This window comes from Chrysoperla carnea, chromosome X, assembly GCF_905475395.1.
Source record: "Chrysoperla carnea chromosome X, inChrCarn1.1, whole genome shotgun sequence".
Classification (NCBI taxonomy): domain Eukaryota; kingdom Metazoa; phylum Arthropoda; class Insecta; order Neuroptera; family Chrysopidae; genus Chrysoperla; species Chrysoperla carnea.
The window spans coordinates 20,459,598-20,483,913 of NC_058342.1; the positions used below are offsets into that span (position 1 = coordinate 20,459,598).

Consider the following 24,316-nt stretch of genomic DNA (forward strand, 5'->3'; position numbering starts at 1 on the left):
AGATGATTTTAGCAACAAAATCACCAAATTATCTGCTAGTATTATAATAATTACTGGTAGCTAATTTGTACTACTATTGCTCTTTTACCAATCACTTAAATCGGCCACTGTTTGAAACGTCATGGATTTTTCTTCATACAAATTTTCTTGTCCATATTAGTTGCCATAATTTGTTAGTAATTAGTAAATAGCATTAAAATTTGTCCAGCTTATATGAAATAAATAGTTTCTTTTATAATATTCTAAAAATATGTTTTTTTTTTTTTAATATTTATGGAAATTGAAAATTATATTGAAGATAATACGCATTTGTTTTTCCATAAATTATGAAAATATTATTGACTAGAAAAATAGTTTTATACATTTTAAGCTCGTAAATTTCTATCGAAAAGCTTCAAAAATATTTCTTTTATATTATATAAGAAAAATCTTTTCATTAACCTTTATAGTATTTCGAAGTTTTTAAAAATTAAATAATCGATTTAAAGACAATTGATCGAGAAAATTATTCGAGGTACCAAACACGTCGTCCTATTAGCTCAGTTGGTTAAGGCGTAACCAATTCCATCCGCGGTATACTTAGGGTAGCGGGTTCGATTCCGGCGTCGCAACAAAATTAATTTAATTAATAGTTGAGATGGGCTGAAGTAGTGCATGGTATATGCATGAAGGAGGTGTACTTAGCCTCTGAAATTGAGGAGCTGATAATTGAAATTATCAGCGGAAAGGTGGTAAAACACATGTATGGTATCACAATGGGCTCTATAGCCTAAGTGTGTCCTTCGTGGGTGGACAGCCAATATAACCTAACCTACCAAACACGGATTCTCTCGTTTTTACGAAACTTCGAAGCACCAATTTCAAAATCATCTTTCTATTCCTATAACTTCCTTTTGTATACTCCTGACTCTATATATATGTGAAATATATCAAAATATATTAACTTGTATCCTAAGTTTGTAACGCTGAAAAATATTGATGCTGCAAACAAAATTTTGGAACGGGATGTTCCTAAAATCACCGAATAAGAACACTTCCAGCTGTCAGCACATCCAATAGGTCAAAAATGATAAGATATCGCGCTGATATTTTGATGGTGTATTCAGGACGTAAAAATTTACTCGTTAACGACATAGGTAAAATGGGACATGGATGCGTAGAACCCATGTTTTAAATAGTAAAAAATAAAAGAAAATTTTAAATACAAAAATTTTTCTTATTAAAAATAAAAACTTTTGTTTGAAACATTTCGAACATTCGTATAACATGGTTTACCCATAAAGGCGGAAATTAAGACAAAATTTTAGTTTCCATTTTCTCCAAAACCGTAAAAGATAGTGTTGAAAATTTGTAGGTAGCTTTAAATAGTGATTCAATTTCATACCTAACCAATCGGATAATATTAAGAGGGTCACGAAAGGGTCAATTTTGGAGTTTAAATTTTTAGTTTAAAAATTACCATAAGCTAATTAGCACCAAATATGAATATTTAAAAAAAAATTATACCTAGTGTTCAGTTTATATCTACTACATCTAAGTATAGGCCTACTACGAATATGACAGGATACATGCGTTAAGCAATGCATCTAAGAAAGAGGTGTTATAGACATGTGTTGAAGCTTCGAGGCGCATTGAGTTAATTGTAAAACTAAGGAGTTGGAGTTGTAAGACATACTTTTGCAATTTCATATAACATCCATAATACCTCTTACTTAGATGCATTGCTTAACGTATGTACTCTGTCATACTCGTGGTAGACGTCTATGCCTAGATGTAAACTAAACAATTAGTATACCAAAAAATTGCTCCAGTTAAATAATCAATAGTTAATTAGGTATTAATTAATCCCCACTAACGCCATCTTGATTTTTTTTAAATATTTACGATTGAAGTATGTATATGTAAATGTAAATTACAATCGGGAATTAAAAATTATTAATTATGAATAACTAATTAACTATGAATTATTTATGTGGAGCAATTGTATATTCTGAAGAAGCATTTCAGGAGCAATTTTTTGATATATAATTTTTTTTTAATATTAATATTTGGCACTAACTAGTTTATGGTTTAAAAATTTGTTGAAAATCATGTGGATTCCAAAAACAAACATTTCTAAAAAAATTTTCAAAATTTTTCTATCTAGTTTAATTTAAAGAAACAAGCATTCTTAAAAACATTTACTAAAATTTTATGTTTTCGCGAGAAAACTCGTAAAATCAAAAAATTACATGTAATGCAAGTAATTCTAACAAGACGTATTTCTTAATATTTATTAGTTATTTTCGATACTTAAAGAATAGAGATTAGTTGTCCAATTAGCGCAGGTTCAAGTGTAGATTAAAGTAATAGTTATTATTAGATAATGAGCATCACTTGTTCGATAGAAAATATTTGATATAATTTATAAAATAATTATTTCATACTTAGAGTATAGACGAATTATTTTAGACGAGAAAAGTGTAAAATGAAGAATTTTTATGTACCTCAACCAATCGGGACAATTTTTTTTTAAATGGTCAGGAAGGTCCATGTATAAAAATCTACATCTAACTTGCCGCTAGAAAGTTTGGCCTTTGCTATGGGACAAATAGGCCAAATATTAGAATCCATTTCTGAGGTGATTTTTAAAAATTTTTAAATCTTTAAAATTTTGAACAAAATGGACCAAAAAAGTATACTCGGGGGTTTTTGAGGTCATTGATCACGATTGCGAATTTAGAATGGGGATATACACCACAGTCCTGGGGTTATTCGCCCCTCGCTGACCCAACACAGAAATATTCTGTAAATATTCCAGGAGGAGTATATCGAAATACTAATACAGAATATGCCATTTTAGGCCATTTGGTCCAAATGTTGCCATTTTGGACCAGCGCATTGCCCCAGGAGGGGGATATCGGAATTCTGATTTCAGAATCGTCTTCAGCGACCCCAAAAACCCCTGAGTATACTTTTTTATCCATTTCGTTGAATATTTAAAAAATATTGCTGTTTTGAACCAACAAGGGGCGAATAACCCCAGGCGGGGGTAGTTTATCCACATTCAATCTTCAGAATCGTGATCAGTGGAGCGAGACCAGCGGAGCGAATTACCTCAAGAAAGGGGAGTATATCGAAATTCTGACTTCGGAATAGTGATCAGCGCCGCCAAAATTTCTATGTATACGTTTCTGGCCCATTTTATATTTTCAAGGCTTTAAAATTTTCAAAAATCACCTTAGAAAGGGATTCTATTGATTGGCCTATTTAGCCTATTGCAATGACCAAACTTTCTAGCGGCAAAAATTTAAATGTAGATTTTGCTGGATCTTTCTGAACATTTCAAAAATAACTTTCCCGATAGGTTGAGGTACAAAAAAATTCTCTTTGAAATGCTTAAATGACACGACTAGTAGTAGTTGATCTGTTTCAGTCAAGTTTATAAAACCATGCTGATATACGTGCATAGTGTATACACGTGGCGTAATTGTATAGAATATATACACAGTGGCGTAATTGTATAGAATATATTAATCCTTTTCGTCAAAAATCGAATGCTCTTATGAAATAATTGTGTATATTATTTGCGTTCCTGCCACTTAAATTGTTACAATATGAAGGATTAAGTATCAAGAGCCCATTTATGCTCACTTCATGCATCTCATGAAGGGTTATGAAAATAGTTTTACCTTCTATTCCCATTTTTGCAAAAAATGATAAATAGAAGTTATTGTAATCGAGTCAGAAAACAAAAATTGTAAACGCACCCCCTCAAATTTTGAGATTTTAAGTTTCAGAATACGCATTTTTACGAATCCGTAAAAATGTAAGTTTCTGTAGCTTTTATCTGGAGCTATAAGAAATGGAAAGTTAGAAATTGATACGTAGCTTCCGTTTGTTGATCTATATTGAATAATTTCATACCAACCCTTTCGATAATATTAAGAGGGTAAAAAGGGGTGATTTTTCAAGTTTAAAAAAAAAACTTTTAATTTTTAGGGGGTGAAAAAAGGGGGTAACAATTTTTTTGACAACAAAAACTTATTATTAATTGTAATTAATTTTTTTCAAAAATCCTAGAGTTTCCATTTATTATCTTTGAAAATACTTATGACAAAAATTTTGTTTTCATTTGTTTAGGAACCCTTACAATAAAATAAAAAAGTAAAATTGATATGCTTTTTGAAATGTGCATACTTTGAAACGAACTTTGAAAAATACCTATTTTAGTCAAAATCGAAATTTTAGTTGAGAAGACTCCGCAAAAATTATTCGAAATCTTAATGCAAAACGGGAATAGAAGTTTTTGTGAAATCATTTGCAATGTTTTTTTTTTTTTTGAAATTTGATTGGAACAAGTCAAAACAAACAATTGACTGAGTTAATTTTTGAAATACCCCGTAAAGAAAGTGTTGAATGTCAAAGCCTACATTATTTTTCACAAATTAGAGTTTTAAAAAACCAACATAAAATTGATTTAATTGTCGAAAATTTTTGAAAGTATTTTCTAGAATTCATTTCGTTTTTCGATAATCTTTCACAAGACCACTAGTTGAAGCTACTTTCAAATTTTCAACTCCCTTATCTTTTATTGTTTTGGAGAAAATGGACACCAAAGTATTTTTGTCCGAATTTGCACCCTTAAGGGTTAACAATTTTTTTTATTCGTCGTGAATCTACCGTTGCCCTTAAGTCGTTTATTGTCGCTTATTGACAAAAACTTATCTACAACATCATTCACCTGTTTTTAGTCAACGAGTATTTTGCTGCTATTTTTTAATCCACCGTCTATCCTTTTATCGAGTATGAACGCCCTCATTAAAAACTTTTTATGAGTAAAGGCGTCAGCGCCCATTACGGGGGCCTCCTACGACACTACTTCGGTGTTGATAACGAGAAAATATCATATTTCAAAAAGTTACGTAAAATGTGAGAAATATGACCTTCTGACAACACTTAAAACTCAATTCTGCTTGATTTTAGTGGCCACGGATAGGCAATTATACGTTAAAGTAGACGTAATTCCACACAAGTACAATTGTTGTATTCCTCGGTCTTTATCACACAAGTGTTTTCTTCTTTAGTATTGTCTTTCACAGCATTTGAAATTTTCTTTTATTTAAAAGTTAATGAAATGATTTTTTCTAAGTTTTTCCGCTATACATTAATAAATTATGAACAAAGAGACATTTTTTTCTTCCATATTAATACTGGTTATATTTAAATATAGTAAAAATTTTTTTTTATGTAACCTCACCAAATTTTGATATACTTTCTTTAATATTTCAGTCTCATTAACGTATCCAACTTTGTATGATATGGTAATTTTTTTAATATAATATGGCACCCAGAGTTATCGTGGCCGATTGACATCTACGAGGACGAATAAGCGTTTTCGATGTATTTCGACGTTTTTTCGAAAAAAACAGCGAGGAATGTGTTTAAGCATATTTACTGAACCAGTTGATAACTAGACTTACCAGAAATATGACCGATCAAGAATTTTAAAAAAGTATTAATTTAAGCCTTAAATATTACAAATTTAGTATGAAAAGTTGAAAAATATTGGTTTTCCTGAAAATTTTTCACTTAATAAATTAACTTTTTATTAAGATAGGGAAGTCTACAATCTTCAGGTTTCGGAAAAATTTTACGATTTTACGATCTCCGAAAAATCGGGTTTCAGATTCGGATTCTGCGAGCAAAAACACATCGAAAACGCTTACTCGTTCTCGTGGAAGTCAATCGGTCACAAAAATCCCCTTCTCTTCCGTAATAACAGTACGATTATAATTTTTATAAAATAATATGGTCGAAATTGATGACATTTTGGATACAATTGTAAGTTAGAAGTTTTTAACCATCGATTTTTAATGCGTTCAGAACGAATTTTTGGCACAAAACTACCTTAGATTGCAACGCCTGTCCGCAGAGGACACACTTCGGTCAATTTAACTCTGAGAATCATCAAAGAATTGCTGACATAAATATGACAATTTTTTCCTACCTTTTCGGGACGAGTAAGGAGTAAATTCTATATTTAAAAAATAAACCAAATAATATTAATCGTAATAGACATAACATCGGATTTTTTTTTTTAAATTACATGGCAATTATTTTAAAATTCAGCATCTTTTTCTATTCATTTTCGTACATTGAATTGTTAGAATTAAATCCGAAATTTCAATACCAGCATGAATTTTTTGTTTTTAATTTGCATGGCGGCCATTTTGAATTTAACATCTTGGGTTTTATAATTTGTTTTTGTAACGGCAATATTAATAAACCTTCTGTTAAAATGGGTGGACAGCGGAGTCTTAGTAATAAGGGCTGTGTTCCGATATACACTGTGAGCACTGCTCAGTGCTCTTACTAGAATGAAAATCGTTCCGATATAGCCTACCAGTGCACTGCCGCAGTACTCTAAGGAAATTGATGACGTCATGAAACGTCATGAATCACCGTCATTGTGGGTCGTGAACGGGATATATTTTAACAAAATGAAAGCTTAATAATGGTAAAATTTAAGGTAAACTCAAAAAATTAACAAAAAAGGCAACATTTCAAGAATTAAAAATTTTGTTTAGCAAATTATTTAACTTCTAAGTAAAAATGCAAACCGCTTTTGAATCGAAATGATTTGTATCTAAGAAAGCTTTGTACCAAAAATCGGTTTTAGACCTGAATTTGGCAGTCAAACATCGTTATTCATTAATTGAATGGTCGTGGTCAAATGAAATAAAGGAGTAACTTTTGACGCATTCAATTCAATGTAACGTTGGCTTTAGAATAGTTAAATGTAATTATTCCTCAAAATAAGAACGAATCTTTTTTGTTTAAATAGCCAAAACTTCATAGTTTCGGTAAGAGATTTTAATAATATGTTAGAGAACTTTTTCGTGTTATACAACGAAAAGCTCTCTTTTTTATCACCAAAAATGTTTATCTATACACAAAAATGAATACCTGAAGCCAGTGTTTTGAGAAAAAATTATGCAAAAAGTTTAAGACAACAAAAGTTCATTGCCATCATCCCCTGATGTAGCTCAGCGTAGCTTTTGAACTAATCCCAGCCCCCTCTTGACCGGGTTATATAATTTTTGGATGCTTCCTAATCCAGCTTTAAATTTTGTATTCATATAAAGAGAAATTAGTAATTTTTATGTAAAAACAACAAATGTTATAAACACTGGCTTCACTTTTTAGGAAATGGTATTTTTTTGAAAATCAGTATTACCAAATATATGGTTAAGTTTTTGTATTTTTTGGTCAAGCTAATTTGATATCAAGCTGGTCACACTGATTTGAATTTTAGCTAGTAAATTGTGAGTAAATAATGAAAAATTTCAGGTTGAATCCAAAATAAATTTAATAAGTAGTTGAAAACAGTTGTATCCAAACTTTTGGCAATAAATGCAAAACTTAAAGGTTAATGCCACTTTAGTGAGTAAAATAAATGTGTACCTCTTTATCTTGAATACATTTTAAAGAATAGTATATTACACATCTAGGGAGCAGAAGCAAAGCATGTCTCAGATCTCATGTAAATTGTCACCCGAGACGAAGTCGAAGATGACAAACATGCAATCTGAGACATTCTTTACTTGCCCCCGTGGTTGTGTATACTATTTTCTACCCGACAAAGGCGTTTAGCGGCCACTTTGTTTAGCACAGCAGTCATCTAGGGAGCAAAAATAAAGAATGTCTCAGATCTCATGTTCATTGTCGCCCGAGGCGTAACCTAGGGTGACAAACATCAGATCTGAGACATTCTTTACTCGCTCCCGTGGTGTGTATACTATTTTTCTCCCCGACAGAAGCAGACAGCGACAACTTCGTTTTGTACAGTGGGCAGGAAGTTGACACTTTCTGCACGCAGGTGAGAAAAATTATTTCGTGGCATTCATGCGAAGTTTCACACTTTCTTTGAAATAAGATATTTTTTTCAGCACCAAAAAAAGGTGGACATTCTGAAGTTTATTTCAAACAAAAGATATGTCAAAACAAAAGAGATGTCGATAGCTTATAAAAGATAGAACAATTTAATTTTTAGTCTATATTTACATAATAATCTGTTGTGAAACTAAATTATTGATATCGAAAAATTGTTTTAACAAAAAGTTTGCTTTTTTACAATACGAAGTATAAAAAGGTCTCCCTTTGAATCTTATAGCTTTTTCCTGCAAACTTTTACTACAAAAAACCAATTACTTGAGTTATTTTCTTATATCAAATTTTAGGCATGTAATTAAAGCATTATAATAATTTCTACGAACTTTAAATTGTAAATAAAACGACCATTTTTTGGTAAATTACTGAGTGGCATTATCCCTTAAGATTCAAAAATTTATTAATCAATGATCTGTAAATGATGTTAGCAATTTCAAAAATGAAAAAAAAAAGTAAGCAAACTCAAAATGAAAATATTATTGTCTCGAATCAAACTCCCCACCAACCTATCAATTTGAAACACTCTTTTTTGTGTGAAAATGATCAGATAATTCCATCATTCCGTGAATAGTGTGATATTTGATTGATTTATGTATGAACAAAATTAGTATCCACAGTGTTCCTCACTCATCATGATGTTATAATTGACCTGAGACAAATATTAGAAAAAAAATAAAAGATAAAAATGAAAATTAAATAGATAAAAAATTAATCAAAATAAAAACGGTTACACAAAATATGATATATACTCATGGGGCATAACACCTCGACGTGGATAAAATGTATGATTTACTGAATAATTCAATAGATTTGTAATGTTGGACGTATATATATCGGCAAATCGGAATAATCTTCGTGAAAAATATGTTGGATTATGGTATGTACGAAATACGCTGCCAAATTGTTCGTTAAATACTTTTTTTATTTCATTTCTGAAACAAAACAAACAAATTATTAAAATTTTGATAAATACACTCCGAAAAAATTAAAACGCGATTATTTTTGTTTCGTTAAAAATACACAATTTTTATAGGTAGGTAACTTTGTTATTCTTGATTTTTTGAGCTCTATCAGGGTTCCTTTTAAGAACAAAAAGTGAACTTGAAGATGCGTCACCAATTTAATCCAACACTCGCAGTGTTGTCATTGCGTTCGGAAATTCAAGACCATTTTTAAAAGGCAAAAAGTTTTAATTGCTGTCCTCGCGGCACGTTCCATTTATGAAAACTATTATGATCGATAGTGATTCCAATTATCAGGGCCAAAACTACAATAAGACAACCGAAACAGTGCTTCGGAGCCCCCAAGTTAAGGGCCCCTTTTCAAAATAATTATAAAACATTTTTTTTTAGGTACACAAATTTAAATTCTTTTGATAAAAGTGACAACTGGTGGTCATAAACTTCTCATTTTATTTTGAGGTCAACAGATGGCGCCAAAACATTAAACGTAAAACACATTATATAGAAAACTCAGTAGGTAATATACCAAGTATTATACGTATAGTATTTTACGTAGTCATCCCTGAACCTCATGGATCGACCTTGGCAGAATTAAATGGAAATCGCCCATCCCTAGTGCAAATATAACATTAACATAACCTCGATTGATAACTAAGTTATCGCCGTATAGAAGTTTTAAATTCAATTCAAGTATTTAAGTACGGCATTTATGTAATTCGCTGCGAATACTCATGCAGAGTTAGTATCCAGCAACGCCGTATATTTGTTGGTGCAGGGGTGAGACACCAAGGGATGTGACATTGATATTCTCACCTGTACCATCCAAAACTGACATCATGGTGCTTAAACTTACTTTTACATATAGGAGCATTTTTTTCAACACGATTCTATAGCAGTCTACTTGTAATCTTTACGTTTTGATGTCATATTCTATAATATTGAAATATTTGCTTGTTAAAATAAAGTAATAACTTACCGTAATACATCTCTCTCTTGCATCCACTTGGCAAGAATTGCTTGAGCCTCAGCATCATCAAAATCTTGATGATCCTCAATTAATTGGGTTAACATTTGTAACCAATTTGCATTTTGCTTAAATCTCGGTTTATTTAATGTTTCGATTTCATGCTGAAACGAAATAATTTAAATTCAGTATACAACCAATCTATTATTTGGAAAATTTACATACATAAGCTTAGGGTTCCGTTGTCTGTACTTAGTAACGAACGATCGATAATTTACTTTCGGCAGAATTGTAAAAAGAAATTCTCTTTAGCGGAAATTTTTGTTTATTAAAAATAGCGCCATATATTGTTGCAGTGGTGGATCCACCCATATGGGCATGATAGACATGCCCATCAACTAAATAGACTTATGATTTAATAAAATATATCTAATATTTAATAATATTAGATATCAGAACAAGATTATACCTATTTATCTTAATTATGTAGGGTAGGCAGTGTCTTTCTGTCTGTATGCCATGCACGCCACTGTTTTAAGGTTTTAGAAACAGAGACAGACTGGACGAAATTATAAAGATATTTTTGCTATTTGGTAATGGAATCCTAAAAAAAATTTCATTTACAAAAAGCATACCGTTAATTCATTAATAATGGCACCAGTTCTCCATCCATGTTCTAACGTCACATCCGCTAAATCACTATACGGATGATCTCCAAAATAAAGTACTTGATGACCTCGCCAGCCAGTCATATCTTGTAACTGTTTAACAGTCCCCTACAAAATTCAATATTAAAATGACTACAGAAATAATTTGATGTGTTTGACGACAAGATAGCTTCTTAATAGAGCAGACAATCGTAATAAAATATAAAGAATACATACTTCGTAATAAATTGTGCCTTTTTCTAATCGAGTAACTCTATCCCATACATGCATTTCTCTATGTTCATCAAATAATCGTATTGGTCGAGATTCGTCAGTGAAAAATCGTGGTTTTCTTGCTTGCACAATAATTACATCAAATATCATTTTCCAATCTTTACCAACTAATAGTTCCATGCCTTTATTTCTAAAATATTATCAATTTATAAAAAATTTTAGAAAAATCAATCGATTTAAAACATATAAGATCATGGAAAAGTTCATGGCAATTTTTCACCATTTTTCAAAGTCAAAACAATGAAGAAAACAAAGATTTGAACAGTTTACAAATGATTGAATAAAAAAAAGCTCGGTTGTATGAAATAAATTAACAGTGAAAATTTCAATGGGGAGAATTCGGTGATTATAATTAGACTCACGAAAAAAATTCTAGGGGTACTCATGTCGTGATTTTTAATTGTGTTATAACTTGCAATTAGAGGGTGCACGAACGAATGATAGGGGTGAGCAAATAATGGACAAACGAATCCAATCAGCATTTTATGAAAATACGCATTTGGGGACGATTTTGGTAGATATTATTTGAATTTTATGCCAAATTTTGAATATTTTCGAAGATATTTGCAAAAAAGCGATTTTGAGGCAGAAAAAAATTTTCACGCCCTTCTGAAAGCACTAAATATGCCATTATGGTTTTAGCTGAAAAATAGCAACTTGTATTTGGATCTTTCACCATTAATACAAAAAATTCCAGGAACTTTCCTTCATCCTATATTTTTATAGCAGGGAAAAATATTTTTCCCAAAAATTTCTCTATTTAGTACTATTTACATAATTCTAAACCTATGTTCACATTTATATACATTGTTGAACACTTATCTAGAAACATATAAAGCAGAGCATTGTACAATGATGGGTGTCGCAAAACTACTGCAAAGCGATATAAAGGATAAAATTTTGCGGAGAAAGTGCGTTCGTTTATTAACTTCTATTCCCAATTGCAAAAAATAATAAATAGAAATTATTGTAATCGAGATAGAAAAAATATTTTTAACATCCCATTTATTTAATTATAAGAAATTAATTTTATATTTAAACTTTTGTTCTATCCCTAAAAATGGGTGGCCATGTTTAAGTGATTTGGGATCAAGTTAAAGATGAAGTTTCTTCTTGGAATTTCGTCCTCCATTTCGCTTCCCTGATAAAAAAAGTCCGATTCAAATTTCCAATTCATTTCGATTTAAAATTTTAATTGGTTTTAATGAGAATGAATCGGAATGAATTGGAAATTTTTTCCCAATTGATTGCTATTAATTACGATAGGTTGAAATGGTAATTTTCGATTCACTAATCAGATTTTTTTTATCAGGGTTTGCTCTTCTAGTATTGAGACACCACATATAAACAATACAAAGAGATTATTGCATGTTTACATTTAAATGTGTTAAGATACAAAATCGTTCAACTCTGTCTACTAGTTACAGCCGCAACTCACCCTTATTTTTTGCACTTTATTAGCAACGTCTAGGTAACTCTTTGAGTTTGGTTGTAATTGAACGTATTTAGTATGAGTAGTATTTTAGCCATAGACTAAAACTACTTAAAATGGCAGAACATATAAAAATGGTAGACTGAAAATGCATAAAATTTTAATTCAATGCATAATAATTTCGTTGACAATTATTGTATACAGAATTTTCTTGTCAACTATTCGAAATTGCTACGTGAGGACATAGATTAAATTTCCTAAATTGTTTCTATACCTAGTTTTCAGTTTACATCTAGACATAGGCCTACCACGAGTAAGACAGAATACATACGTGAAGCAATTCATCGAAGAAAGAAATGTTATAGACATGTGTTGGAGATTCGATATGTGTTGAGTTTGTTGTAAGACGCTTGGAATTATAAGATATAATTTTGCAATTTCATATAACATCTATAATACCTCTTACTTAGATGCTTAGATGCATTGCTTAACGCATGTACTCTGTCATACTCGTGGTAGACGTCTATGCCTAGATGTAAACTGAACGATTAGTATACTACTTACACAAAATGATACGGACTATTTGTTACTAAAAATAATTTCTTTCCAGCAGTTTGCAATCGATCGAAAAATCTTCGTAAATCTTTATTATGTTCGATATATTCGGCTACGTTTTGTGTTACAATTCCATGCATAATTGGATGACTACTTTGAACTGAATTCTAAAATCAATTAAAAAAATATACCATAAATTTATTTTACAGTGTGATGCATTTGCCGCCGAACCATTTTAAATTTAAATAACTTTTATAGTCTAGGCAACAAGTTGGTGAAAAATAGAAATACTGGTCCTAAAAATACGTGTGATAGCTTGTTAGATTTGTAATGATGTCTAGAAAAAATTTGCCGGAAGCGTTTATATATCAACGATCTCGGAAATGGCTCCAACGATTTTCATGAAAATGATTATGCAGGGTTTTTTAGGGCGAAAAGTCGATCTAGCTAGGTATTATTTTAAAAAACGTCGTTTTATCCGCGTTTTCAAGAAAAACTGGAACATACACTGCAAAATATGACTCTTCCTGATATCTATTGGTGTATATCGTAGTTAACGAAATAAAGTACATTACCGGGACTTTCAAATTGAGATTTACATGGAGACATTTAAAACGGTTTTTATTAGTGATAAATTTGTGTCTTTTTAACCGAGCAAAGCAAAGCTCGGTTATCCAGGCACTTCTCTTTTAAGTACAAAAATACACATTTTCAAGGATGCGAAAAAAAAATCAAGCACATTTCCAGGTTTTCAAGGATTGCAAGGTCTTTGTAAAAGCGCAACCCTGGGAGTTATTTGATACTAAATTCGTTTATTAAGTGTTGAAAATTATGTAGTTAAATTTATGAAAAAATTGCTAACTAACTAAAAAAAAATCCTAAATTTACACTTTAACACAGTTAAAAACAATATTCGTGCCGAGATTCTTCGGAAAATTTTGGATAACGTAGTGCGTAGATTAATTCTTTATGAGACTGCGAATAGTGACCATTTGAAGGACATAACTTTCAATATCTAATCTAAAATTTCAATAAATAGATAAAATAATATATTAATCTACGCTCGCGTACGAACCAAATAGGATACAAAAATATGCCAGTTTTAAGAATCTGAAGTCAAAATATTAAAATTCACAAATTTTAAATGGTTATTCCAATTTAAAATGCTTGTGTGACTTATGCGCCACTCTGTGTATTTGGCTCGTCAGTGAGATAAAATAACTTAATTCAGAATGTTTCTAGAAAAGAAGAAAATATTTTGAAGAGATGTTTGTGTGAAATATTTTGGCATCAATTTTTTAAAAGAATCGTATTTTCAACAAAAAGTTTCATAATTATGTTTATAAAAATTTCAATTTTTTATCGATCGTAAAAATCGTATGTACCTCTATAAAAAATCTCCCCTCTTTGGATGATTCCTGCGCATGGGCCTATCTATATAGAAACTTAAGTTAAATTTCAAGTTGATGCAATAAAAGTAAAAACATTTCTGATTTCCGGGAAGTATTTCTAAAGTCGATTATCCATCATGAAATATTCATACTTACTTTCACATCTCGAAATAATATTTCTGGATGATAATCAATATGATTCCGTTCAAAATAGTCAGCTACATTACATAATAAACACATTTCAGGTACTGAAAATAAATCAGCTAATTGGACCATTTTTGGGTGTGAATCCGGCTGAAAAAATTAGAAAACATTTACATTATGCAATTTAAAATCAATGTAAGAATGAATTTGCTTTCAAAATGATATTATTTTCAAATAATAGACACTTCCAATCACTCTTTTTTTTCTGGGTATATGAAATTTGTACTATACAGGTGAAAAGTTAAAAAATTAGCATTGCTGTACCCAAAACATCAGTAAATTTCACCTAATTTGATGGGAGTATAAGGAAAGATATAACGGACTTGTTTAGCAGAAATATGCGATTTAATGCGGCCTGCGTATTTAACCGCCTATTTCTGCTGAGCAAGCTCCATATAAGCACATACGAGTTTTTTTCCATAGAAGTAAAAACATAGAAACGTAAAACAGCCATCCAAACGGTTGATCGTTATAGAGAGACCTAAAAAAAGTACGCGTATAGTTGTCTTCGTCTCTAGACCAGTATATACAAATATGTGTTGTCAATGATGAGTCAATTTATTTTGGCTTTGTGATATTTAAGGTTAGGTATATTAATATTTTTAAAATTTTCTTGTTCAGAAAAACAAACACATTCAAAAAACATTATTCCAATTAATTGCTTCAGATTTCAATGGAAATCATATACAGTAAATTGATTTTTGTATTTACGTGATTATAAAATAAATCAAAATATTGGCGCGTTGCCAGGCTGCGAAACAAAGAGGGTAGAAGATTTCTTTATAGTTACGCGTACCGGACAGTTTCCTACGTATTGTACGTAAGTTACGTAAAATACCTTATTTACTTCGATTTTAGTGCCCCCTAGAGGTTGTGACTTGAAATTGCAAAATTTTAAATTCAACCGCTTTACAAGTGAAGTGACAGATCGAAGTATATGATTTTGTCACAAAATGAGTTTTTTTAAAAAACAATTTATCTATCATTTTTGAAGGATCATGATTTTGAAGTATTAATTATTATTTGTTTACAATCTAAACAAGAACCTCATTCTTTTTAAAACCTCCTTCTTCCTTATAGTTGTGCTTTAGACGACCGCCTCGTTGACCTCGTTCCATTTTATTTATTTTACTTTATTTAACTATTATTAATTTAATTTTCTTTACAAATGAAAGTTAATTATTAATGACTGACAGTAACAGGTGGTTGGCAAAAACTTGCTATTTTATTTTTACGTCAACAGATGGCGCCAAAACACTAAACGTATAATACGTTATATATTATACACGTATGGTACCCATCTCTGACGGTCAATAATTCACTTATTACGTTTCCTATGCTTTTACGCCTCTATGTTATATTACCTCTATGGTTTTTTCTGAAAAGTAGGAACTACAGATTTTTTAAGCTTAAAGATTCAAATCAAGGATTGTCCAAGAATTCTTGGAAAACTGATCTACCTAGCATTGAAGAACACAGTACAGACACATATAATAGAAGGTAAATAAATAACTTAACATAAATATCTTACTTGCCCTTGTCGATTCGATTCAACATATGCAATCGGTATTATTCGATTTTTATATAAACCTAATACTTCTTCATTTGATAACGCTTTCAGACCACGATAAACTGTACCAAATTGAATTTGTAAAAATGAATCTAATTTGAGTAAAACACCTTTCTCGATATCATAATGGAGTCCACGTACGGCAAATCCTGGTTTATATTCTAAATTACCAATTTCTTTTGGATACTAGAACACAGAACTTAGTATTAAAATTATGCAAAATATCAAATATACCGACCCATTGGCCGTGCGATTTAAATCGTGTTTAGAACGTTAGGCTACTGACTAGGAGATTATTGGTTCAAATACAGGCAGCGGCAGTGGGAGCAATTATAATTATAAGCACTGTCGTCACTTGGATAAGAACGAAGTAACCGACTCCATCCACATCATAAAAGTTTAATTGTATATTATGAATGTAGTTTAAAATAAAAATAAATAAATATTAAAAATAATGATGTGGATGGCCTCTGTTATAGATAGATATTTGAAAAACGGAGGTTAAACTTCATTATTATATTATAATATCAAAATATAAGGGTGTCTCAAGAAAAGAGCTTATAGAGGAAAAGAGAATGTAATTCTAAGATAAAATGCTTTTGGCGTTTTTCGATTAATTATAATATATATTTAATTTTAAGGTATTCCTGTCGGAGTGAATGAGAACGCAATATTTTAAAAATATTTATCCAAATAGTAATTATATTAGTGCAGTAAATCTGTCAACGCTATAACAAGCAGCACTTGATCACCGCACAAAAGAAAATTGTGCAACGCTGTCGATTATACAATTAACTTTTGGATAATACTAAATATTCATAAAAAGTAACCTTTGTTTATTGTTTTTTCGTAAACTTAACGGTCAATTACATCATATTTAGGCTCAAAGCATCCCTAATTTGTTTATTTACATTTGTATAGTTTTATTTGCAAAGTTACCGTTTATAGCAAAAACGCAAACTGAAATATTTTCTAAATAGTATGGATTCCTATTTATCCGATAAATCCCGTTGAAAAACCAGGCGGGATAATTATTTTAAAATCTGATGTATTTTCTCACATATTTACTGCCCTAAAACCAATTTAGTACATTTTTTTTTTCAAAAGGGTAATTTGATAATCTTCGGGAGTAATAGCACACAGTTCCAAAAGTGTAAAATCAGGACCGAATAGCGCCTAAAGAAAACAACATTCTGTTAAATTTAAATCGACATATTTTGAACCCTTATGTATCCGGTTGTCGCCCTATTAGCTCCGTTGGTTGAGGCGTAACCAATTCCGTCCGCGGTATGCTAGGGTAGCGGGTTCGATTCCCACCGTCGCAATATAATTAATTTAATTAATAATTGTGACGGGCTGGTGTAGTGCATGGTATATGCATGAAGGAGATGCACTCAGCCTCTGAAATTGAGGAGCCGATAAATGAAATTATCAGCGGAAAGGTGGTAAAACACATATCTGGTATCACAATGGGCTCTATAGCCTAAGTGTGTTCTTCGTGGACAGCCAATATAACGTAACCTATGTATCCGGTAAAATATTTAAAGGCCTTTCAAATAGTTTATGGAATTTAAAATCAATTTTTTTTTTGTCTATTCCGTTACTACTTGGACAAAATCTAAATTTTTATAAGAAAAATATTTTAAATAAAATCTCTGGTTAATAGAGAGCTCTGGCAAATATTTATCACCTTTTTACAGAATTTTCACTCTAAACTATTTTTTTAAGTAGTTGTAATAGAAAATAGATCATTTACACTATTCCAAAACATAACCTTCATTGCGAATCAATCATTTGAAATGTCTTCAACCTTAAAACCTACTTTAACATAATAGTTATTTAGAAAAATTTTCATACTTTATATTTCCTAAGCAAAATATCCCTTCCAAGATTGTACAATAAAAAATCCATGGATGGTTTATAACATGCCAATGTATAATCATAATCGAATCCATAAACTTTCACCTCTTTCAAATCCAATTCGTTACAAGCAAAAACAGCTTTAACATTCACATCTCTAGGTAATTTTTTTGCTAAAAAACCAAAAATAAATCATGTAAACCTTGGCCTACAAAAAGAATTTCAAAACATAACCGCAAAAAAATCAAACTTACAATTACACTTCTCTTTTGTTTTATTATATGCCGAATTAAATAATTCAACAATTGATGTTGCCTGTACATCATATGTTTTCGTGGATAAATTTCGTTCATTTGTTGCCGTAGTTTGTCGTAACACTGGTGGTAAAATTTGTTTTAAGTTTAATTGAATTTGTTTTAACATTTCATTCGACTTAATCAATCAAATTTTGTTCAACTTATTTGTTTATTTTTGTGCTTTCAAAGTTCCAATTATTTATTTATTTTTTTGAACACTAAAACCAGCGTTACACTAATTTTTTTTTAATTAAGTGATCATATTACTAAATTATTTTGCATACAAATGTAGCCGTGATTGTACTTAATTCGAACATTATATCATACAATGTCATATAATTCTATTCAATTGTCAATATGGTTTTATTTATATACAAAATGTGAAAAGTTTACCATATACACTTTATCACTCAGTATGCGCTTGCATTTCTATTATAAACTAATCATTAGAAGATTTTCATATTAAATGGGTCAAAGACACACGTGATAATGTGCATATACTCATTAGTCTGATAAACGAACACTTTTATTTAGTAGTAACTTTTTTTAAATAGTTGTTATCCTTTAAAAAAACTCATTCAAAACTAAAAATTTTGAAATCACGCCAAAAACAATTTGACGTCATCATTATAGAATATAACTATCATTGTACACACTAGAGGTGCTGATAGTTCAGAGCATGAAGGTTATAAGAAGGAGAACGATCGCTATAGAAAATATTGTCCCCGAAATATGGATAAAATAAGTGTAGCGCTGCGACCGCTAAGTAGTATCAATAAAAGCGGGCTGTTGTGCGCTAATTTGAAATGATATATCAACTTCATCTACTTGTAGCTAACTTCGCAGATACTACTTCTTGATGACAGCACGGCTGGTGGCTGAAAAATGAACTATAAATTCTACAAATTTTCTGGGACAGGCGCGCTAATGCTTTAACACGTAGCGATCGTTCTCCTTCTTTATAACCTTCATGGTTCAGAGCATGGAGGTTATAAAGAAGGAGATCGATCGCTATAGAAAATATTGTCCCCAAAATATGGACAAAATAAGTAAGGCGCTGGAATCGCTAAGTTGTCTCATTAAAAGTGGGCTGTTGTGCACTAATTTCAAATGATCTATCAACGTTTAATATACGTGTATATAATATCATTCAAAGGAAAAAAAGCAAATAATGAAATTATTATTAATTATTATTATTATTTACTAATGAATAAATTATAAATTATCTATTCTACTTTATAAATTTGAATGGTACTAACTTCATCTACTTGTACTCATAAACAGCTAACTTCGCAGATACTACTTACCGACTGGTACATGGACTGGTGGCTGAAAAACGAACTATAAATTCTACTAATTTTCAGGGACAGCCGGGCTAATCCTTTAGCACGTAGCGATCGGTCTCCTTCTTTATAACCACCATGGTTCAGAGACGATTTGAAGGGTGTTTTCCAAAATATACCCCAGTATACAGACCAGACATTATACAGGTTGTTTTTGTACCATTTAGTGATACCAATATCACTAGTATGACAGAATGTATGCGTTAAGCAATGCATCTAAGTGAGAGGTATTATATACATGTGTTGAGCATGTAGTTGTAAGACTGCAGATACGTTACGACAGATCTTCTGTTGTATGCATGCAGAGAGTGGGAGTTTTGTTGAATACAAATATTATTAATTGATATACACATGTATATAATACCTCTTACTTACAATTAGATGCATTGCTTAACGCATGTATTCTGTCATACTCGTGATATTGGTATCCCTAGATGGTAAAAAAGACGGATTGTATACATCAGTACACTGGTGTATATTTCGGAATACACTCGAAATATTCTCGGATAAATACTTGACAGAGAAAATTAAAATGTAACCTCACGATGACGCTTGACACTGACTTTTAGCGTCAAATTAGAGTTCCGCCTAGCAGAAAGAAGTAGAGTTATGTCCAGCGACATATTGCAAAAATGAGCGACAAAAAAGTTTTTTAATATCGAAAGTCGATATCTCGAGATATGCATACTAAACGTAATTCTCTAACTTCATTTTTAATAAAACACATGGTAATGATAAATCAAAAGCTATATCTATAATGGCTGGTGAATATGATTATCATATCTTTAGTACCGGGTTTATTCGGAGCTAGTTCCATTGATTTTAATTAAAATTGTTTGCTATATTTTAAATTGGTATATCTATTCGATAGTTGAATATAAACAAAATCGATCCTGAGAATAAAAAACTAAACTATGTAATGTTTAGCATTTTACGATGTGACGCTGCTAAGTTTTTTTCCAGATAGCAGCACAGTCTAAACAGATTGAAATACTGTATTAAGAACAGAAAAAACATTTGCATTTCAGACTCTAAATCTTGATGTTATTTGGTTCTTACAGCTAACCTTTTCATAATTTTAAAACATTCTACGCAACCGGTTTTCGATAACTCTTCGCACATTGTAAAATATTTTTTGTGTAACAAAAATTAGTGTTATTAATTCGTTAATAAAACGAACGTGCTTTTGTTTTTATGTTTTGCTAAATACAAAATATTTTTGTGTGGCCGTATAATTCTGTTAAACAAATCCATTATCTCACAGCTTACATTGCGAGATTTCGGTTACCGTATTTGACTAAGAAAATGATTTTTCTGTCAATTGCATGAATTCGGACCGCACACCTGAAACATTTCAGAAGAAACAGTCTAGTATGCATCAGCAGTGCGCGTCAGCCGCAGCATTGGATATAGCCAAGTATTGACTCAGAGTTTTCCACAAAAAATTCTTTAAATTTTTATTATTTCGAAAAAAAATTTGAGTCAATCCAAACATTTACATGTTTACATTACAAAATCCAATACATATGGATAATTACTTTTTGAGTAACGGTTTCGAAAAAATTATAAAAGTTTTCCTCAAAGGGCTTTTCATTTTAAAATCACGATTCACTTTTGTTTCGGACTGAAAGATATATAACCAATGTAATAAAATGAATAAGAATTATCTTCTATCTTAGTCCAACTTATTGCATTCAGTCCAAAAAAATTAAAAGGCCTAATTTGAATAAAATTTTATAGTATTCAAAAAAAAAGGGTTAACAAATTGGTTCTTAATATGGCAAATCTTCATTAAAAAAATTTTTAAAACCGGAAATTTAAAAAAACTTCGGGCTGAAAAATCTCAATATCAAAAACTTTTTTTTTTGTTAAAGTTGGTATAACAGTTTTTAAAAAATATATATATATGTTAAAATGATAAACATTGGTATTTTGAATATAACCGCCTACAATAATATACTAACAGTCGGCGAAATCAAAAGTCGGCGAAATAAAATAATAATTCGGAGAACACAAAAAACATGTCAAGTTTACCAACAATTTTTACGTCAATGAAACAGAAAATGAAATATGTAAAGTAAAAATTTGGAGATTTAATGCTGATTTATTAAATTATAATAACAGTGATTTTGAAACGTTAAAAAATCAAATAGTTTTTATATCAGAAACTTGAACAAATTTCACCTGATTAATTCGTTCCAAAAGGCGATAAAAAGTGATAACGTAGTAATGGAGAACAACAAGTTTGTCAAATGGACTAATCAGTTCGTTAGTTCAAAACTAGCACGATGTCTTTTATGCAAATCATCTTTTATTGAAAATTTAAGTGATCATATAGATGGGGAACAACATCAGAAAAATTTAAAGAATCCATTTCAACTAAAAGTTTTGAAAAGTTTTCATGATGGATGGTGCAATGTTTCAATTGGATTACGATTAATTAATCAAGTGTATTTTTTACCTTATTCGGAAACCCAAATTGAATGTTGTATTTGTGAGGAATATGTTAATTGTCAAGAACTTATGGCGCATTTGGAAACTCATAAGGAATTATCTTATCCAAGATTGATACATTGGTGTGATTTTTGTAAAATTCCCTACTCAGACGATGAATTAACAAGTCATTTGACTGATCGAAAACATGAATTGAATGTATATGAATATAACCTGAAACAATTAAGACCTCCTGAATATCTCTGTGATATCTGCGATATTGTGCTCCATAAAAATGAATATAAAAAGCATCTTAAACAAGATTATCATGCAACTAATTTGGAATATTACGGTATTAAATCGCTAAGAAATAACAGTGAAGATGATTCTCCGGAACAAAGCTTGAATGAGAATCTTGTCCATTGTGATATGTGCAAAATTGTTCTTTTCCGCATTGAATTTCAAGAACATATGAGATCATCTTATCATAGAATTAGTTGGAAAAATCACGATAAGCTATCGAAAACAACTAAAATTGAAGACAATCAAATTCAATGTGCTGTTTGCAGAGTTATAGTTTTAAGAGAAGAATTTCAAGCACACGTAGTTGGATTCTGCCATCAAGCGCATTCTGCCATCAAGCGCAAAGAAGAAAAAATCGAGAATAAACAAGGTAATTATGCAGAAGTATTTTTAATAGATATTACAAATTGTGGGTAGGCCGTAGGGCATCCAAAAATACTCGTAATCCAGTCATTACGTCGAAAAAAACGGGGTAGATATACCGAAATTTCCTTGTGGGTTTTCCGCCATCTTGAAAAAAGGGTTAAATTCAGTTTTTTCAAAATAACTCGGATCTCCGTTGAGATACGAAAATTTTTATACGATACTTTTTTCTTGCTTTTCTCACGATCTACAATTAAGGTCCTTTACATTTTTGACCGATCGTCCATCGTTATTGAGATATCGATCGAATAAACTTCAAATTCGTTTTGTTATTTTTATACCATGTATATATGAAATATACATAGTATATTAAGTTTAGTCCCAAGTTTGTAACGCTTAAAAATATTGATGTTACCAACAAAATTTTGGTATAGGTGTTCATAGAATCACCTAATTAGTCAATTTCCGGTTGTCTGTCCGTCTGTCTGTCAACATGATAACTCAAAAACGAAAAGAGATATCAAGCTGAAATTTTTGTAGCGTACTCAGGACGTAAAAAGTGAGGTCGAATTCGTAAATGAGCAATGTAGGTCAATTGGGTCTTAGATCCATAGGACTCATCTTGTAAACCGTTAGAGATAGAACAAAAGTTTAAATGTAATAAATGTTTCTTATAAAAAAATAAACAACTTTTGTTTGAATTATTTTTTTGTAAACATCACTGTTTACCCATCAGGGCGCTAATTAGGCGCAAATTTTATTTAAAAGTGGATATCTTTATCCTTCTTATTTACATGACATCAAAAAACAAAGGATTGCGTCATCAGCACTGTCTATACATGGTATTTCAACAATTGAGTCAGTCAATTGTTTGTTTTCACTTGTTTTTGCTATCTCGAGTCTTTTTAAGCAAGCGTCCGTGTTTGAAAATCTAATGAAAGCTTCGCGAATTTCTCGAGACAATTGAAAAATTGAACATTCAATTGGGCAATTGAAAAGGGAGCGAGTTCGTATGCCAGATAATGTTTCAGGCCAGTCTCAGAATTTTTCGCTATACACATTCTTTGGTAAAGCCAAAGAATGTGTGCCAATAAAGAGAGCATTTTATCCTTCCGTTTGAATGACAATGACCCGAAATCCGCTCCTATGATTCTAGTCGTCATTTCGCGACGAATTTCGTATGCGCGGTGACAATTAATGTATCAATCAATGAATCAATCAATTCTTTATTCTGATGAAAAGGATTACAACCTGCGAGCCACATGTCCAATTTCTCAATGTCGCAATTGTCTCGAGAAATCCGCGAGGGTCTCATCAAATTTTCAAACACGTACGCTCGCTTAAAAAGACTCGAGACAACTGAAAAAATAAAAAAACAAATTTGAAATTTTTTCGATCGATATCTCAATAACGATGGACGATAGGTAAAAAATGTTAAGGACCTTAATTGTAGATCGTGAGAAAAGCAAGAAAAAAGTATTGTATAAAAATTTTCGTATCTCAACGGAGATCCAAGTTATTATGAAAAAACTGAATTTAATCCTTTTTTTAAGATGGTGGAAAATCCACAAGGAAATTTCGTTCGACAATTCGAAGTTAAGCTCTTCTAGGCCTCCTCCACGTAATATCAAAAAATTCGGCTAGTTATTTTCATATGCATATTTACATGTATATAATGACTGGACTATCGTATCAGGTGCGGATTTAGGAATTTTTTTGTAAAGGATAATATGAGCTTGGTGTTCTTCAACAACTCCAAATGTTTTT

The 24,316-nt window shown here is 30.9% G+C and overlaps 1 protein-coding gene across 2 annotated transcripts; it reads right to left on the reverse strand.

Annotated features, from left to right (window-relative positions):
• Window positions 1-7,663: 7,663 nt before the first annotated feature.
• Window positions 7,664-18,243, reverse strand: LOC123302207 (5'-nucleotidase domain-containing protein 3). Of its 2 annotated transcripts, XM_044885048.1 has the most exons (10): window positions 18,066-18,243; window positions 17,809-17,984; window positions 15,913-16,137; window positions 14,334-14,471; window positions 12,796-12,953; window positions 10,743-10,929; window positions 10,494-10,634; window positions 9,871-10,022; window positions 8,682-8,864; window positions 7,664-8,581 (listed from the first exon to the last, which is right to left on the reverse strand). In XM_044885048.1, the coding sequence occupies exons 1-10, from the start codon at window positions 18,232-18,234 to the stop codon at window positions 8,563-8,565; spliced, it is 1,548 nt and encodes a 515-aa protein (XP_044740983.1). In that variant the 5' UTR covers window positions 18,235-18,243; the 3' UTR covers window positions 7,664-8,562. The 2 variants fall into 2 exon arrangements, with proteins under 2 accessions (XP_044740983.1, XP_044740982.1); XM_044885047.1 differs by lacking the exon at window positions 7,664-8,581 and having other exon boundaries at window positions 8,660-8,864.
• Window positions 18,244-24,316: the final 6,073 nt, after the last annotated feature.